Genomic DNA, 20165 nt, shown 5'->3' with positions numbered 1-20165 from the left:
AGGATATATAATATCCATTTATGGAGTATTCCGCTTACTATTAGTTTTGAAAACCCAATTCAGAGAACCATTTATTTTTAACCTTTTTAATTATTATATATATGTTGTTCCCATCTTTATTAAACAAAAAATAAAACAACATTTTGATCAACACTTTCATCCTTCCTAAAAGAGCATGATTTACCAGTTGATGGGCTATTACACATTTTCCTCAATGGCCCTTGTTCCCAATCCACATATGTTCAGTATGAGCAAGGCAATTAAGGGACATTAAGATCTACTTTGGGTTATAGTTATGCTATCTTCTATCAACCAACGGAATAAGCACATTCATTTATGTTGACTAGGTCTAAAGCTAGACTGCTAGGGAAGAAGAAGAACTAGAAAAAAATATGTTTTAAAATGTCACAGCATATAATATCATAGCAAAATGAGAAATCAGAATTCAACAATACAAATTCCATTGGCAGAATTTAAACAGAGGACATAAAATTTAAGCTCCCAAGTTTCCTAAGTAAGCTTTAAATGGGCTTTGGAAATGCTTAGCTCTCTGAAGTCAATCAGAGACTTGTAGAATGGTCTTTTATTTCTAATTATTTTCATCTTCTATAGACTTTTCACTTACACCTTAAAGAGCATCAACATGTATATTTCAGGTACTCATGAAGGATCAGGGTGTTGTCATACTACTTCTCTCAGTATCCTGCCACTTTTCTCATCCAGTCCTCTTGCTCCTTCCAAAATAAGAGCTCTCAGCTTGCTTCTAGAATAGATGATTGGAATGAATTGAAAAAATGAAGGAAGAACAAGAAAATGTTTAATAATGTTTAATGTTTTTGTGCTTCATTATAACGTAAATGAAATATTAATAAATGGAGGGTTTCATAACCTTGTACTTCTAAATGCTAGTCATCTAAGTGAGAAATCCAAAGAAAATAGCTGTAGAACGATACATAATTAAGAAAATACTGAGAACAGTTACTCAACAACATATGTTAATTTTTCAAGTCATTGAGATGAAGACTAAATACATTGTTTTACAGAAGTATGCAGCAGTTACTGGACTATCCAGAAGATGACATAGAAGAGACCTTTTGTCTCAACTTTACAGTAAGCTTTTGAATTTTTAAAAAATATTTTACATGTAGCTTTAGCCATCCATTATGATCACCTCTAGCAGCATGTTACCAAATCACTAGCTGCTGTCCTCTGCAAAGTCTTCATTGTTGGTATTTTAATTGAAACTGATCATGAAATGGTGTCCATGGCAAGTCTACTCTACAGCACTACATTGGTGCAGCCACACCTCTGTAGTGTCTCTGGTGAGGATATATGATATGCTGACAGGAGAGCACTCTCTCATCTGGATAATGATTCCATCTTGGTGAGAAGTGTATGCACTGGTGTGAACAGCATGCAACTTGCATCACTCCCACGAGCGTTGTAAGTTAGATTTATGTAGGCTGTAGTGTAGACCAGCCCTGAGGGAAAGGGTCTTTTGAGACAGTAAATAAAGCGTATTCTGCATTTCATGTTTAAACAGATCACTGTGGAAAACTTTGGAACAACAGAAGTAAAAGAGCTGGTTCCTAAAGGTGCTGATATTCCTGTGGTCAAACAAAATAGGTAAGTGAACTATAACAGTGCAGAGATAATGCTCAGTTAATACTTGTTTCAGAAAACTAACACTTGTCTGCTAAACATAGCCTGCTCTGATCCAGAAATGATCATATTTACTGTAGGGAAAACTGATTTGGTGGCTTTTCTTGGTCACTCTCTAGTGTATTGTTAGAACAGCTTTTATTATCATGATGAATCCTTCCATCTGCTGAGAACGTAATTCTTGCTGTAATTTTATTAAGAATTGTCATTTGAAGTATGTTGTTTCAAATAGAATTTTTAACTTGGAAGCTATGTAGGGCTCATTTAGACTATTCTCTTCATTTCATAAGGTTGGGTAGTTTGCAGAAAATGCCGCCCTAAGGGAAACAACTCAGACGTGTTGGTAATGGTTATAGACTGCTAAATGGTTACTGTAAACAAAACTTCACTGACCTGTAAGAAATTTGAGGTTACGTCTACACTTGCTCCCTAGTTCAAGCTAGGGATGCAAATGTAGGTGACCAAAATTACTAATGAAGTGGGGATTTAAATATCCCGTGCTTCATTAGCATGAACTCACCAGCACATTACTCCGCTCAACAGCTGAGTCGAACCAGGAAGTGCGTGCTGGGACGCGTTCGTTAGAACCAAACCCCTTGGTCCGAGGAGTAACGTTAGTTTGAACCAAGTGGTTTGGTTCGAAGTAACGCATCCTAGCATGCACTTCCTGGTTCGACTCAGCTGTTGAGCGGAGTAACGTGCCGGTAAGATCATGCTAATGAAGCGCGGGATATTTAAATCCCTGCTTGATTAGCAATTTCGGTCACCTACATTTGCATCCCTAGCTTGAACTAGGAAGCAAGTGTAGACATACCCTGAGAGAATTACAATTTGCTGAGTAGCAGTCAAAGTCTCCTTGTTGGTACAGTTCGTATCCTCCCCCGATATGGGAGATGTAGTTTCAGTGACATCTCTTCCCTTTGCATAAAAGGTGAGTGAGTCTGATCAGGGTCATACAGCATTCTGAGGCAATGATTTTTGTTATGGAAGTCATGGATTCTATTGCTTCTCTTTTTAAAAAAATCTTTTTTATTAATTCCCACAACACTCCTTTCACTCCAACACTCCAGTTTACTGGCAGATGGGGATGCCATCACTTGTCCATTTGTTGCCAGTTTTATTTCCCTCCTGTCCTTTCTTTTTCTCTTTCTTCTTCCTTCCTCTTCCAACCCTCCCCCCCCCCCCCCCCGCCCCTCTATTTTTTGTTCTTTTTTCCTTGGATTTTTGGGCTTTTTTTTGCTTTCTTTTCATGGACAGATGGAGCAGAGGACATGTTCTATGAGACCATGAAGCATGCTTACAGAGTAACTGAGTTGGTGAGGACAGGGAAAATATGCTTGGCAGGGCAGATTATTGCTTGAGCTGATACCTAAGAGCTACTTCTGCAACTGTATCTATTGGGACCAAGTATAAGAGAAAAAGAAGAGCTATTCACTCATTTCACCATAGACATGATGGTCTTTGCAGTGAGGCTATCCCACAGTGAAGCAGCTTTCCTTACCCTAATCTGGCATCTGCCACCAGGATGGCTGGACCTTAAGTTGGTGTGGAAACATGTAGAATAAAACACTAACCTCCATGTTGTCTAGAACACAAATATCAAGCAATGTAATGGGGGGGGAGGGGCAATGCATCCCAGTCCTTCTGCCTTTCCACCCTTCTACTCCCTTCCCCTAAAAAAATGGGTAAAAATTCAAATGTTGAAAAGATATTGAGGTTTCCAGATTATTTGTACAAGAAAATGATGTATATGATACAGTGCTCCCAGATTGCTTTTGGACTGTAGAAAGGAGCCACAAGTGATAGGTTTGTGTTGTGTTGCTCCTAAACACCATACATTTCAGGAAATGTAATGCCTAATAGTTAATGTACGTGTTTTGTTTCTGGCTTTGGTAAGTCTAAGCATTGCTTTTGCTTCTCTAGTATTCCTGTGCCTCCCCCTGATCACATCACACCTACATAAGAAGCCCATAACTTTCAGTAAAATTGGACCCATAATTATTGCATAGCTCTAATATTGGAGCCAGTTTCCCCAGTCCTCTTGTGACACACAAATCTCTCTTCACAGTGAAGTAAAATAGTTTCAGAGCTTCTGAGAACGTTGATGCTATGACTCCTATTATAGAGCTTACACTGGGAAAACAAGGACAGTCTTTTCAGGTGCAGACAGGTATATGATACTTTCTCAGCAGTTGCATAGATCTCCCACCAGAAGCCTAGACTAAAGCATTGGCTGGCTGGAACATGCTCAGTGCCAAGTTGATCACTAATAAATGGTGATCAGTCATGAGAGAGGCCTCTGACTTTCTTTTAGAATAGACAACTGATGAGTGCCGTATACATACATGAGCAGATGAGACATCAAGGCCTTACTTAACTCAACTTTCTCTAGGCAGTAACCTGGTTCAGCTTGGGGGTTTCTAGCTATTTGCCTCTGACTTGAGTTATAGGAGCTTTTCCTTACGCAAAAATAGTCTGATTTGAGATTATTAACCTTGTGTTTGAGTCTTGGAATGTGGTTACATCCAAGAATAGCAATGGTACACAGGTTGTTCTACTCTGCCTTACATTTATTTGGATGATACATCCTTGTGGTTGACTTGGGCTCTCGTGACTGCTTTAACAACTATGCACTCATTCTAGGTAACCTTAGACTCATTCTTCATAACTGGACACATGTTCCTTCAAGACTAAATATCCAGTTTGGGAATTAAATTTATACCTTTGTTGTAGTCAAGAGTGTCCACTTTTATGCCGCCTTACTGCTGGAGTTGTTGCATTTATTGTACCCCGAGGATTGATAGACTAGAGCAGTGGTAGGCAAGAAAGCTTTCATAGGTTAGATCTGGCCCACCAAGCTGGTTGATCTGGCCCACAGCCATCCTGCCATTCCCCTGCCTCCAGGCCGGTCGAGATCTGGGGATGGGAGAGGTGGCAGTTCCCTCTAGGTGCTGGGAGATGGGGGCAAAGACTTCACGTCCTGCCCCTGCCCCTAGGCCAATTAGGGTCTGTGAGTGGGAGAGCACGGGAAACCTTCAGGCCCTGCCCCTTCTGCCCAAGTCCCCACCACTTCCAGGATGACCTGCGATCACTTCAGAAATTTGTGAAATCCCCCTTCAAAAATTATTGCCCACCTCGGACTAGAGTTAGCTTCACAAGTGTGAACAGAATAATATTGTATAAACTTGAGATGTTCTGTCTAGTACTTGACACATCTGCCTATAACTGATCGTGACATTGTTTCTTTAGATTCAGTTAAATACAAGCCATCTGATTTGTGCTGTTTTAAATAATTTATGTACATGTGCCTGGAAACATTGTGATGAACACATTTTTTTTTATTATTATTATTATTAAAGTATGCTTCTTTTTCTGAAACCAGTAAGTATCCTTTTCAAAATATGGATATTTAAAATACATTTAAAGATTCTAGCTGATGGTTTATGCCTTATGGGAAAAAAAAGCACTAATCTACTGTGAGTTTAGCAGTAATAAGAAGATAATTGCACCATCACCTGTAATTTCTCAGTTCTTTGATGGATGGTCTCTTTGTATATTACACATGTAGGTATGCGTGTGTTCCGTATGCCTAAGACCAGAAAAATCTTGCCAGTAGTATCTCTTGGTCCAAAGCTGCACCCTGGATCTCCTTGTGCTCTGCCCCAAGGGCATTGTCAGAGTATGGATATGCCCAGCCCCCTCTGAGGTAGGGCTTTAAGCCTATCAGGCCCCTCAGTGTGTGTTCTGCCCCATGAGTGACACAGTCCTAAGTATCTCACTATCTCTTCTCCCATGCAAGAGTCCAAGGTCTGTAGCCATCCCCGTTTGTGAGGTAACAAGGTCTGGCAGCCCAAGTAAGTACAATCCCCTATTCACGGTGCGGTAGGGCCCAACGGTTTGAGTCAATAGCAGCCCCTGGTTCATGGGGCAATGTGGCCAAAGTATGTATCAACAACTCCCTGTTCCAGGGCAGTAAGGCCTTGCAGCCAGAGTCCATAGTCACAGCAGTAGCACCCCATCCCATCCGCCCCCCAGGGGTGTAGGAGGACCTGGGCCCCCTCTGTCAATCGGGTACCAGACCAGGGCTCTGTCAGTGATGGGTGGGTCCCACCATTAGCTCAGCAGGGAATCCACCCACAACACGCTGAACTCTTGGGGTTATTACTCCCCATCCTGGGCTACTTCCTACTAGCCCGCTCATGTTGGCTTCCTCTCCGATCTTGTCCAGGTTGAGAGCTTCTCCAGTCGTTCTCCACTGGCTGGCTTCCGTGGCTCCATCTGTTTGATGCTCTTTTTCCAGAGCTCCAGCAGCAGCTCCTTTTTCTGCAGTGGTCAGCCAGGACTGAGCTGCTCCACGGACCTTTATACTGGTTCTCCATCTGGAGCATGCCCAGCAAGCCTTGGGGGTAGGGCTATCTGTCAGATAGCCCTGGTTGACTACTTCAGGTCAAACGTGGGGTTGGTACACCCCATCACAGGTAAAGGAAAATATGTGACCAGCTCTCAGTTTCCTTTTTATCGCTGCATAACCTGAATTGGAATCCTCTGGGCTCAGAGCTGTTCTCACCTCACCTTCACCTTCGCAAATGTAATTTTTATAGTTTGTTAGAGTAACTTAATTTTTTCTTCACTTCAGGGACTCTCTTCCCAGGTGTAGCACTGTGCCTAAAAAACTGTCTCGTGTTCTCACAGCTTCTTTGTTAGCAACAACCATCCACTATATTGCCTTGAAAGGGTCATTCATTTCTAGTGACACCATATCTGTTATCCTTCCCACCCTGGACTCGAGAGATGAGAGCTCCAATTGAGGAAGTTCCTTATGGAGGAATCCACATGGCCTTAGTCAGGTCCATGTCAGGGAGATCACTCTATAAGAAGTAGTGCTCAAGCTTCGTGCTTTCTGAAGAAGAGACTGGATCAGATAAATTGTGACGATCCACTCTTTGGCTTTTAATGAGAGTAAGAGGAACTTTCACAAACATAAAAATAGGTCCCCATTTAAGCCTGCTTGTAGGAGAAGAAATCTTTCTCTGACTCCTTCTAGCTCTGCCTAAGTCTCCCAAATGTGAAAAGGGGGTGTGCAGTACAAAGCTTCAATGGCAGCAGGCCCAGTATAGCCTGGGGATGTAAGAAGTAGTTTAAATATGTAACCATGTAACTGCTAAAAATCATAGGGTATGTCTAGACTGCATCCCTTTGTTGGCAAAGGGATGCAAATTAGGCAGGTCAACATTGCAAATGAGGCAGGGATTTAAATATTCTGTGCCTAATTTGCATAAAAATAGCCACCACGTTTTGCCGACTCAGCACTTTGTTGGCAAAAAACGGCAGTCTAGAGGGGGATCTGTCAAGAAAGAAAGCCTTTTTCGACAGATCCCTTACGCCTCCTGCAGGGTAGGCATTGGCCACTGTTGGCAGACAGGATACTGGGCTAGATGGACCGTTGGTCTGGCCATTCTTATGCGCTTTGTTCTTCTTTAATTATACCATTAAATAAGCTTTATACTGCAGAGCTTGCACTGAACCCTCCCCTACAGTGGGGAGCTGGCAGCTCCTGCCAGCCCTGCTCCTGTGGAGGAGGCTTTGCTGTGGGCTCTGCTTCTGGGGAGACAGCATGTAACCTGCAACTGTAGGATCTGGGCAGACCTGCCACAGATGGGCTGCTCTGCTAGGCTGTATCCACTCCCCCTCTACTTTCTAGACTTAACTGGCTCCACAGGAGTATCTGGAGTAGGAAGTCACCAAGCTGGATCCGTTGGTATTAGCAGTTCCACCTTGTGTATGGTCGTCTTCACCTGATAACTCAGTTGCCCCACCATTGCCACAAGATGAACATAGGCAATGTCAAGAATTGTTGACAGACATAACATGAATACCATAGTGACAGTCTCTGCCAATGTCAGTGTCACTAACCTAGTAGATTAATCTGGTACATGTGCATTGGCATACCTTTCCTACCTCCCAACACCCGACATGACAAAGATGCATCCATCATAGCCTGGGGAGCAGAGCTGTCCTTTCCCATACACAGTTGCATAGAGCACCAAAAAATATTGGGGGCCACTGGATCTTAATGTCCACCCACCTGCCTCTTCCTATCTCTGTTCTGTGGCTCTGCTTCCTCAGGAGAGGATCTAATTACTTTAAAAGTGAAAAAGCCGACCAGACGGTGGTTCCCAAATTCTTTGGTATCACGCCCCCCCCCCCCCCTTTTGATTTTTGAGAGAGCCTCATGCCCTCCCTCCCAAAAAATAGCAGCAAACCTTGGGGTGGGATTGACGGGGATGTGTGTGGCTTGGTTGCCTTGCACCCCCCCCCCCCCCCCCGGAATTTCTTCACACACCCCCAGAGGGGCACGCCCCCCTCGTTTGGGAACCCGAGAACACTGAACCTGAGAGAGCCATTCAAGTGGCAGTGAAGCCACTTGACAGGCATATGCCAACCTCAGGTATATATTGTCAGTTTCTGAATGTACTATGTTAATCTAAAGGACTTTAACAAAAAACAGGACTATGTAGCACTTTAAAGACTAACAATATGGTTTATTAGGCGATGAGCTTTCGTGGGCCAGACCCACTTCCTCAGATCAAATAGTGGAAGAAAATTGTCACAACTATATATACCAAAGGATACAATTTAAAAAAATGAACACACATGAAAAGGACAAATCAAATTTCAGAACAAAAGGGGGTTGGGGGAAGGGAGGAGTAAATGTCTGTGAGCTAATGATATTAGAGGTGATAATTAGGGAAGCTATCTTTGTAATGGGTGAGATAATTAGAGTCTTTATTCAAACTTAAGTGTAAAGTGTCAAATTTTAGCATGAATGACAGTTCAGAGGATTCTCTTTCAAGTGTAGTCTTAAAAGGCCTTTGAAGCAGGATGCAGGTAATCAAGTCGTTGAGACAATGTCCTTTCTGGTTGACTATAACCAGGAGGCAACCAGACAACTCTAATACCAACCCTGGTACCTTCCCTTGCAACAAACTCCGTTGCCAGCTTTGTCCACATATTCACTCTGCTGATACCATTATTGGACCTAACCAAGTGAGTTATAAGATCAAGAGCACATATTCCTGCGCATCCAGAAATATAATTTATGCTATCATGTGCCGAAAGTGTCCGTGTTGTACCAAATAAAAGCAAGCAGGATCTTATGAGGGGGATAAGGCAAAAAGCCACATTTATTGTAAAGATAATAATAAAAAATAAAGAAAAGATAGAAGCAAACAACGTTGTTTAACTACTTATTCCTATCACTACTTAACCCTTATACACTTGTGTGTATATATATATATATATATATATATATATATATATATATATATATATATATATATAACCATTCATTCATACATCCATTCATTCAAGTTCTGTGTATAGTTACCAGCCTGGAAGTTGCTTGTGACAGAATACTGGCCAGGTATTCTGTACACAAGTGATGGTAGTGGGGAGCGAAGTCCTGATCAGGTGCACATCTGAAGCTCCTGGTAGGCTGGCAGCAGAACCTTGGACTCTGATTCCATAGTTTTTTAGTCCAGTTCTTATAGGAATTTCTTCCTATGCCAGTCTATGGAAATTGCTGTATCATGCTGATGTCTCCAGGGTGGCTGCCAGGTGCTCATCAGTGATCTCATCGGGTGGACCTCCAGTTTCTCCACTTGACACCTTTTGGTTGCACTGGCACCTGACGCCTTCTTCAGCCCTTTGTTGCTGTATTCTCAGGCTGGCACCTCTCAGAACCATTCACTCATCATCCAAGCACTCTCTCTCTCTTACATACATTCCTTAATGTTTCCCATACAATGTTTTTGTATAATAATAACTTTACATATATCAGAGTTGTAGTTACAAAAAGTTTCTGGTAATAATAACTTTACATATATCAGAGTTGTAGTTACAGAAAGTTTCTGGGTGGTATTGCTTAAAACATTCTCTGAGTGCTGAATAAAGTTACAATGTTTTAAAGAGAACAGGCCTCAATTAAGTAACAATGGCCTTAGTCAATTACAGGGCTTGGCTCCCATAGCAGAGTTAGTGGCTTGACAATGCATTGTTACAATGTATCTCTGCAATGTCAATTTCAAGCAGCCCCTTGCACAAGCTTGAGTATGCCCTGGAGCGCAGGGGGGGGGGGGTTGTTTCTGGCTACATAGGATTATATTCTTAACAGTTAGGATTATATTTTTAACAGTTCTAAGTTACATTACCTAATACATTATATTCTAAAGGGGCAATAATAATAATAAATCTAAACATTTAACAATCTTAACTAATAATAATAATAAGAATTAATAATAAATCTAAACACTAAGTTGTGGGGAACAAATTATGGGGAGTCACTTCCATTTGGGGGAATCATTTTCAATACATTAATATGTTATCCCCACATCCGTCTGCTGTGTACATTGGACAAACGTCTCAGACACTTCGCCAAAGGATCAATGCCCACAAAACAGATATTAGACAGGATCACAAAGAAAAAACAGTTTCTTGCCATTTCAACCAGAAAGGACACTGTCTTAACGACTTGATTACCTGCATCCTGCTTCAAAGGATGCACCTACAGTGCATTTCTCCCTACTCATCATGTCCCAGGTAACATCAGACAACATTCTCTCTCTTCCACCTACTAGTAGATAACTAATCTATGTTTACTCACTCATTAGCAGCCAAATTGCTAGAGTCTGCATCAGTAGTGAAGCAAGCACCACAGGGGATCTTACTCTCATACTGTGACAGGGTGGGGTTGCAGAGAATCCCTTGAGTACCTTTCAGAGGGCTGACAAGGCCACTTACACAGGCCTTCCTGCTTTCTGGGGCTCCTCACCACTCAGTCCTCCTGGGCCAACTCCCTGGCCTCCAACAACCAATGCACTGAGCTGAGATCACTGCCCCTCTCCGCTCTCTTTGGATCAGAACCCCAAAGGAATTATTTTGGTAAGCCCCCTTTAGTAATGAAAGGGGGAATGTACACTGATTTCTTCCCCACCTCTCAGGTAACAATTATTTACACTGGGCTTGATAGAAAATAAAAGGGATTTTATTAAGTACAAGCAGTAGGATTTATGTGGTAATAAGTGAGAACAGGCAGACCAAAGTAGATTATAAACTCAAAATAACAGAAAACACTTAGCTAACTCTAACACTGAAACCGCACTACACAAACTTATTACACCTCACCCTAAAGCTGTTTCTTTTCCAGATAAGCCTTCCAAACCAGGGCTGTTCCTCATCCTGGGGTCTTGGGTTCCTTCTCTCTGGGGGTATGTCTACACTACAAAGTTAATTCGAACTAACAGCCATTAGTTCGAATTAACTTTGATAGGAGCTACACAGGCAAACCGCTAGTTTGAACTTAATTCGAACTAGCGGAGCACTTAATTTGAACTAGGTAAACCTCATACTATGAGGGCTAATGCCTAGTTCGAATTAAGTAGTTCGAATTAAGGGCTGTGTAGCCACTTAATTCAAACTAGTGGGAGGCTAGCCCTCCCCATCTTGCCCTGGTGGCCACTCTGGGCACCACCAGGGAAACTCGTCTGCCCCCCTCCCGGCCCCAGAGCCCTTAAAGGGGCACAATCTGGCTACGGTGCCCATGCCAGGTGCATGCCTGCCAGCCAGCAGACCCTGCACCTGGCACGACATGAGCCAGCCACCCGCTGCCACCCAGCCCTCCGCCTCTTCCCGGGACCAGGCTGCCCGGGGCCACAAGAGGCGGGCGCCCGCCTGGTTTAGTGCAGAGATTGTGGACCCCATCCACGACCTCCGCACTAGGCACAGGAAAGTGGCCATCTAGGGCAGGATAGCTGCCAGCCTGGCCACCCACGAGCAGGTGTGCATGAAAATCAAGGTGGTCGAGTGAGAACCCGACCTTGAGCCCAGAACATAAAAACATAAGAATGGCCGTACTGGGTCAGACCAAAGGTTCATCTAGCCCAGTAGCCTGTCTGCCGACAGCGGCCAACACTAGGTACTCTGGAGGGGATGGACCGAAGACAATGACCAAGCCATTTGTCTCGTGCCATCCATCTCCAGTCTTCCACAAACAGAGGCCAGAGACACCATTTCTACCCCCTGGCTAATACCACTCCATGGACCCAACCTCCATGAATGTATCTAATTTCTCTTTAAACTCTGTTATAGTTCTAGCCCTCACCGCCTCCTGCGGCAAGGAGTTCCACAGGTTGACTATTTGCTTTGTGAAGAACTTTCTGTTATTAGTTTGAAGCCTGCTACCTATTCATTTCATTTGGTGTCTGTGGGGGAAGTCTCGCTCCCCTGGGGTACAGAGCCCCCAGAAGGGTCCGAGGCTGGGCGTCAAAGCAGTGAGGCAGGAGAGAAACCTTGAAGGAAAAACTTTATTATGCATGCATGCAGTCTGACAGCTACCAGAGAGCAGTAGTAGCCAACACTGAGAGACAGTTTCAGGGATCCTTTATACAGTATGCTCAGACAGTTTAGTTGTTGATTGTTTTCTTTAACATATCAAAGTCTTAGCAGAAGTACTCTGAGATGTTTCTGGTCACACCAGGAGTGCTAGAAGTAAGTTTCACAGTACACAAAGCCACATGAGAACTTGAGTGGAGGAGTCTACAAGGCAAACTGTGACAAAGATAAGGGTTTACATGACAAATTGTGACAGACTAGGAGTATCCATGAACTTGAGATAGGCATTGTAAGGGTCTTGATTAGAGTTAATTTGATTTCTCTCTGATACAGCCAGAGAGGCCTGGAAAACTTTTAACCCTTACAGCAGTTTTCTTTTAGAGAGTTTTGATTTCCTTCACAGTCCCCACCCCCCTTTAGACACAATTGGAGTTATTTGATTTTTCTCCCACATGTCCTCTAGTCCTTATATTATGGGAACTAATGAAGAACTTTTCTTTATTCACCCTTTCCACACCACTCATGCTTTTATAGACCTCTATCATATCCCCCCACAGTCTCCTCTTTTCTCAGCTGAAAAGTCCCAGTCTCTTTAGCCTCTCTTCATATGGGACCTGTTCCAAACCTCTGATCATTTTAGTTGCCCTTTTCTGAACCTTTTCCAAGGTCAAAATATCTTTTCTGGGGTGAGGAGATCACATCTGTACACAGTACTGAAGATACGGCGTACCATAGTTTGATACTTCCACTGGCTTCACCCTTCCAGCGCCCTCCTCCCAGGTTTCCTTCTCCCCTCTCCCACCCTCTCTCTTCCCCTCTACCACCTCCTTTTCACAGTCTCCCCGAGTTTTGTTCAACTGAGACAGCAGCTCCACGCTCTAAGTCATAATCTGATGCCCTGCCGGCACTGCTTCCGGTCATCCTTAACCTCAGTTCAGGGTCCACTCAATGTGGACATGCTAGTTCGAATTAGCAAAATGCAAATTCGAACTAGTTTTTAGGTCTAGATGCACTAGTTCGAATTAACTAATTCGAATTAAGTTAGTTCGAATTAGTGCTGTAGTGTAGACATACCCTGGGTGAGTCCAGCCAGCCAAAGACCAAAACACTCCTACTTTCCTATTGTTTTTACAGATTCCCTTTTTGCATAGGAACTCACCTGGCAAGTCCCTACCAACCACTGATAAGACAAAAGGCTATTTGCATATGATTGCCCAGACACTGAGGCCTTCCAGCAGTGGAATCACCCTTGATGGTTTTCATTTACACATTTAAAAACCATAAACCATTCCCTATGCCATATATCTAACTTTACACACAAGAATAATACATACACCAAAATAAGATAAACAGATCCAGTGGATTATGACGTGATGATTGATAGATTAGATGCGGCAGTTTGTCCAAAACATCTTTGAGTTTTACATATTTGTGTTCATAAGTCCATTTTATAAAGCATCGTGGGGAGTCCATTGCACATACTTTCAACACTTCATGGCCAGCAGTTTGAAAGATGGCCCATTTACTTGATGTCCTATCTTCTATGAAGGTTGCCTTTCTGATTACCTTTAGGTTAGCCAGGAGAAAGGGTGATCTGGGGCCCCTCATAGTTTACCTGCAATACACCTACATTTTATAAAGTGAAGGTATCCCTTTGCCTCCACCCACATTTATCCTGTAGGTAACTTCTGAGTTCTACATAAACCAATAGATTTGCTTTACTGGTCTCCCTTGCCTCATGTCTCCAGTGAATAGAGACATTTTTTTTGTTGTCAACATCAAATGAGCATTGGCATTCTACCTGCAAAGAGTGAAATCATTTAGAAAATCACCTGGATTATTTGCTGCTATAGCAGAGTAAGCATGGAGACACGCAATATCTCCTCAGAGGCTCTTTCAGTGCATTTCTGACTATATTCTCCTTTGCTATCAGTTGGTGCATCTCCCTTGCTCAGATGGTTCAAGAGCCTGCAGCTCACAGTTCACCTTTCCAGGCCCATGGGAGCCGCAAGGATGTATTGGAGGCTGTTTTCTGCAGTTCCCATTGGCTGGGAATGGCAAACCATGGTCACTGAGAGCTGCAGGAGTTCGTGAATGGTCAGTGTACACAAAATGTCTCCTGGCCCACCAGTGGACTGCCTTGATGGGCCATGTGCTGAAGGTTGCCAATCCCTGTGCTAACAAAAATAATGTTGTTATCGTGAGTGAATCATTTAGTATTGACTAGAATGGTGTAAAAATAGTCACAATCAAAATAAACCAATAAGTTGGATTTTTGCCATCCGTACTTGAGCACAAAGATTTAAAGTGTCTTGCCTGAAATGTTTGTACTCTTTAGTAACAAGTAGTTCTCATAGTCAAGCTATTTTCCCTAACCATAATTAACCCTTTCTGACCCAGACACGATGCAAAACATCTGATGTTCACCAGAATTATAAATTTGTCTTTCAACACTTAACATACAGTCAGTCATTAAAACTGAAAATAATTATTTTTATTAAAGGAACAGCAGCAACTTGAATGGGGATGTAAAGTATTAACAGTTCACTAGTAAGCTTCATACTACAATTAACCCCAGCAGCCAGCCGGCCATGCCAGGCTGGCATAGTCCCAGTTACACTGGACTAACCAGTCAGAGATCCTCCTGCCTTGGCTATGGCCGGCCAGAAGGTCTTGATGGGTGCAACTTCAATCAATGCAGCACTGGAGTAGTCCCTGCCCTATCTGCGGTGGGCTAGCCAGCCTGGAACAGCCTTGGATGTACCTGGCCAGCAGGACCCTAGCCCCACCATCCTAGCAGGACCCCATATCCAACCTCTCTGCTCTGGCCCACTGGAACAATATAATCAGGGCTCGACAAATTGCTGTTTCTACTCGCTCATGGCGAGTAGATTTCAGCTGGTCACCCCATTCACTGGCGGTTCGCGCATGCACAATGCTGGTCTTGCACATGCGCAGTGCAGGGCTGGTGAGTAGATTTTGCTGCCGTTGTCAAGCCCTGAATATAATTATAATTGTTTAACAAGTTTAACTTTTTAAACTGAATAATTTTGTTTCGGACCATTACACTGAATCAGTATTTCAAGAGGTAGTGCAAGTCTTCTGAAGAGCCAATTCACAGTTGAAGGTACACATAATTAAAAGGCTCGCCTGTTATCTGAAATGTATTATTTAATGTTGCTCTTTATCTATTCCAGGTGTGCTCAGTTTTGGGAAAAATGAATTCATGCTCTACTCATAGTCAAATAATCTTCATTGTAGCCATAGCAAAGACCATGGGCAGAACACAGTATCTTAAAAATCAGTATTTTGTGCTGAGTTGGCAATTCATTTATTTCTAGAAGAATGGTACTTAAATATGCTCAAATTTTAAAACGTGTTTGCTTTTGTTTTCATTCTACAGGCAAGAATTTGTAGATGCATATGTGGATTACATCTTCACTAAATCAGTGGCTTCCTTATTTGATGCATTCCATGCAGGCTTTCATAAAGTGTGTGGTGGTAAAGTTCTTCAGCTTTTCCAGCCCAGTGAGTTGCAGGCAATGGTGATTGGGAACACAAATTATGATTGGAAGGAACTGGAGAAGGTAAGTAGTTAGTTTAATTAGAAAGTATATTCAGTTGGTTTACATTTAAAGTACAAAAACATAACACTTGATGGCATGGTCTCTCTAGCACTTCCTGTCCCACGTTCCTGTATTGAAGTTAAGCTTCCGGTTTCCCTGAAGATGAGGTAGAATAATTTTGCTAACTGTAAATAGAGTGTTTTTAATTTGTACAGATGCATTTCACACACTTAATGTTTCATATTTGATCTCTCCCAAATCTCCTGGACAAACCTTATAGAGAACTGTGAGAACACCATATACATTAAATTTGAAAGGGGAAAGTTTAAAAAAAAAAAAAAAAAAAAAGTAAACATGTAAAACCGTGGTCACCAAGAGGTTGATCGTGAGGCGTCGGGGCCCCCCACCTTCCCCATTTTCCCCCCACCCCTGAGAAGCCCCCACTACCTTCCTCCAGCAAAAATGGAGGTAGTACCAGCTTCCCGTGGGTGGACGGAAGTCCTGCAGCTTAGCGCCACTTCTGGGGGTTCCAGAAGTGCCCTGGCTGCTCTGTCGGGCGTGCTGCGGGAGGGGGCGTCGGCCGGGGAGGAGGAGCATGGCGACTTCCCTGCACTGGCGCAGGAGGGGTTAGTCAGCCTGGGAGGAGGCAGATGCAAGGGACTCTCTGCCTCCCCTCACACCGTGCCCCCTGTTCCCACTCCCCAGCTCCCTCTCTCCTGCCACAGAACTCTGTCCCCACTCTCCTGCCACAGAACTCTGTCCCTGCTCCCCTGTCCCCACTCCCAGAACTCTGTCCCTACTCCCCTGTCCTGAGCCACAGAACTCTGTCCCTACTGGCACCCTGTCCCCTGCTGCAGAACCCTGTCTTCTGCCCTCCCAGCAACCAGTTCCCTCTCCTCTGCCCCCAGCTGCAGAACTCTGTCCCCACTGGCACCCTGTCCCCTGTCAAAGCACCCACTAGCACCCTCCCCCAGTATTATGTCCCTTGTTCCCACCAACACAGTTGGGGCCACATTAGTGAAGCTTGGGGTGGGGCTTGGAGGAGGGTTTTTTTTGCATCTCACTTGCGTGGCTCCAACTGACTTTTCTTGGGTCATTGACCCCTGACTCAAAGCAGGTTCCCTGCCCTTCTCAGAAATAAAGACAACGCTGAAACTTTTTGTGTTTGGCATAGTATTTTATTTAAGAATGAAGCTTGGCCAACAAACCCCAAATTGAGGCCAAGCTCCCATCTGGCCACAGCATCATAACACTCCTGCACTCCCCCTTCCCCCAGACCCTACATCTGAGCCTATCATACAGTGGAACCCCCTGCCCTGAGCCCCTCACATTCCCCAACCCAAATTCCTGAACCCTCACATCTAGAAGTCTGTGGCTTGCTTAGTACCTTAACCCTACATCTACATCTAACCCCAACACTGCCAGGCCTGGCGCCCCCTCTCCAAGCCAGTGTCCCCTTCTCCACCTTCTCCTGCATCCAGATTTCCTCCCAGAGCTTGCACCTCTCACCCCTTCCCACACCCAAATCCCTCATTCCCACCCCAGAGCCTACACATCCTGTCTCAACCCAGCGAGGGTACGTCTAGACTGCAGGAGTTTTTCAGGATTCCAGAGATACCCCAGTAAAACACTTCTGCATCCAGGGATGTGTTTGTTCTTCTGCTCCTTTTAGTGGAAGAGCAAACATGCTCTTTCGGTCACCCCTATATCCCTCTTTCCACGAGGAATTAAGGGGGCTTTCAAAAGAAGGGTTTTTTCTGACATTTGGTCCAGTCTAGATAGGCGAAATGTTGAAAAAAACTCTTCCTACAGAAGAATTGGGAAAAAAGCAGCAGTATAAGGGTTGGGGATAGCAAGTGATGGAGAGGAGGAGAATAGAGAGGGTGGGGCTTCAAGGAAGGGGCGGGGCGGTAGATCTTGGCTTGTTCTGTCATTTAAAAAGTGATCTTGGGTGTAAAAAGGTTGGAGACTACTGACATAAAACCTGAAGTATTTGAACACAGAAGTTAAAGGATTTCTGGTAGTGTCACACATCACTTGTTTGAAAACCATCAAATAACTCCATTTACTGGCAGATGACCCAGATGTCAGTTTTGTTATGTTTTCAATTTTAAGTGTTCCTTATTATCAGGGCTCGCCGAACCGCGGTGAGCCCTGCTCACCAGCCGCGCTGTCCAGCAATCTGTGCATGTGCAGATCGTTCTGCGCATGCGCAAATCGCCTGAACCCAGCTCTTCCGGTTTGCAATCTACTCGCCACAGGCGAGTAGATTGCATTATTTGTTGAGCCCTCTTATTATCCAGACACACAAACCAATAGGAATTTTCCTCCGTGTATATGCAATGCATTAGTTAACAAGTGACCAAATACATTTTAGTACATGGGTGTGCTAACAAGATTGTGTAGTCAAAACAAGTTACATATTCTGAATTACTTTTGTGTGGTGCCTTATGAAGTTGTGCAGGCAGAATGAAATGAAAACACTTTAAAATGTTGAAGCAGGCATTTTATAAACTGAAGAAAGGCCTATTTCCTTTTTTTGGACTTTACATCCTTAAAACAGCTTCTGGATATTACTCTAGTTCTGTTTGTATTTTGAACCATAAGAATCCTGCTGTGTGGAATTTCCTTCCTATCCTAGTGCCAGTCATTCAACGTTTCTTTCAACTCTCCCTCTGTACATCAACAAATACTAATCAATGTCATTAAATAATGAGAACAGTAGTATTAAAAATAATAGCTATAATATAGAACCTTCCTCTAGATGTCCTAATGCAATTTGTGTTTTTTCAATAGAGAACTTGGGGATGAAGAGGTGCCTGTCCCTGTACTTTGTATGCCATGACTGAAAACAGTAGATGTTGACAATTAGTAATACACATTTCATAGACTTCTCATGTGGTGATAAAGTTCTTACTTTATCCATTATAAAGCAATAGAAAAAGACATATTCAGTTATAAGTGTTCATTGTAGTAGATGTGCACTTCTGTGGAAAGGCTTTGGGAGTTTTCTTAGAAGTTAGGATTTTACATTAAATGTACACAGAAAAAAAGTTGTAACATTCAGAAAAATTGCAAGGTCCTTTATGAGACACTGTATGTCAACCACTGAAATGTGGTGGTAAAACAATGTTACTTTGTACTGGTAAGTAAATCAGAGCAAGAAGAAATAATAATGTATTCAACTGAAAGTGTAAGAGGCGTTTATATAGACAAAGTGTAAATACCCTTTATTTTAGTAGCAGGATGCTAACCAGTGTCCAGTGAGGAGAAAAAACTTTTAAAGTAAACTTGGTGGAAAAAAATAATGACATTTGTATAATTCAGTAGCTGTGTGTTGTCTTTTTCTACATACAGTATTTACAATTTCAGAGTGTCTTGATAATTTGTGAATTTAACTAATAATCACATTGTTTTTTGTCACTTCAGAATACAGAATATAAAGGAGACTATTGGGCAGACCATCCTACAATTAAAATGTTTTGGGATGTTTTTCATGAATTACCACTGGAAAAGAAAAAGCAGTTTCTGTGTAAGTATTTGAAACTAGTGTATGGAAATGGGAAACCTAGTAGGATTAAACCCTGTAGTTTAATGCTGTTCTAGAAGAGGACAAAACAAATTGTACCTAATTTAATATCTAAAAATGTTGCGTACTTACCTTTTAAGGTGAATACACCATAAGGGAGGAAGTCTGTCTGAACAGAGAGTGCTTTGTCAATAACTATGAGTCTTGTTATTGGTTCTTGGTTTTTGTTCTTGGTTGGTGTTTGGAGGATAATGATCATGTTTAGCTAGTATGGTAGTCACCAAAAGCAACCAATTTATTGTGCTTCGTAGTTGGTGAGTAGATGATAGGCAATGAAAGTCTTGTAGTTTGTTCTGGATTTCCTTATTTGAATGGCTCTTTAATCATTTCAAGGTGGCCAACAGGGTAGGGGTCAGCAACCTTTCAGAACTGGTGTGCCAAGATTTAGCTTATTCACTTCTATTTAAGGATCTGTGTGCCATTGATACTTTTTAAAGTCAATAATAGTCCTTCTGATATTTTAGAAGCTTCATTAATAAATAAAGCTGCAGATCTTATCATTTAGTGTGATCTTCGGAGAGAGAGAAAAGGATCAGGGTACTGGTGGGTGTCTGGCTGGCGGAGAGGGGACAGGAGCAGCTTGGCAGGTCTCCAGGGACGAGTATCTCTCTGGAAGGATCTGTACTGGAAGAAGCACACGTTCTGCTCCTACTTCCCAAAGCCCAGATCTTCCACCGCCATTTAGCCACCCCTTAAACCGCTTGATCTCCTGCCCCGGGCTCCTTTCCTGCTTTTCCTTTCATGTTTCCACAGCTGGATGTGCTCTGTGGTGATATATGGCCTCTCCTTTTCCAGTTAGCTCCAGTGTCACGCCTCCCCGGAGCATGGGGGAAAGCAGGATGGATAAGGAAGTGTGCGCATTGCTGTGGGGAGGGAAGGAGCAGCACACACACTGAGCTGGATCTGGTGTGGAGCTTTGCCCCCTCTCCCCGCCCCCCCCAAGGAAGCCAGAGCCAGCT

General features: G+C 43.2%; 1 protein-coding gene across 4 annotated transcripts in view; it reads left to right on the top strand.

Moving 5' to 3' along the window:
• The window catches only part of HERC4 (HECT and RLD domain containing E3 ubiquitin protein ligase 4), a 105907-nt gene that overhangs the window by 79360 nt on the left and 6382 nt on the right, over positions 1-20165 (top strand). For all 4 annotated transcript variants that reach the window (XM_075934914.1, XM_075934915.1, XM_075934913.1 and 1 more), the window contains exons 21-24: positions 1044-1110; positions 1544-1626; positions 15455-15638; positions 19047-19149. In XM_075934914.1, the coding sequence (XP_075791029.1) occupies positions 1044-1110; positions 1544-1626; positions 15455-15638; positions 19047-19149 (437 nt within the window). The remainder of the gene's footprint in view (positions 1-1043; positions 1111-1543; positions 1627-15454; positions 15639-19046; positions 19150-20165) is intronic.

This window comes from Pelodiscus sinensis, chromosome 8 (assembly GCF_049634645.1).
Source record: "Pelodiscus sinensis isolate JC-2024 chromosome 8, ASM4963464v1, whole genome shotgun sequence".
Taxonomy (NCBI): domain Eukaryota; kingdom Metazoa; phylum Chordata; order Testudines; family Trionychidae; genus Pelodiscus; species Pelodiscus sinensis.
The sequence above is the reverse complement of the archived record's forward strand: the minus strand, read 5'-3'. Positions and strand labels throughout refer to the sequence as shown.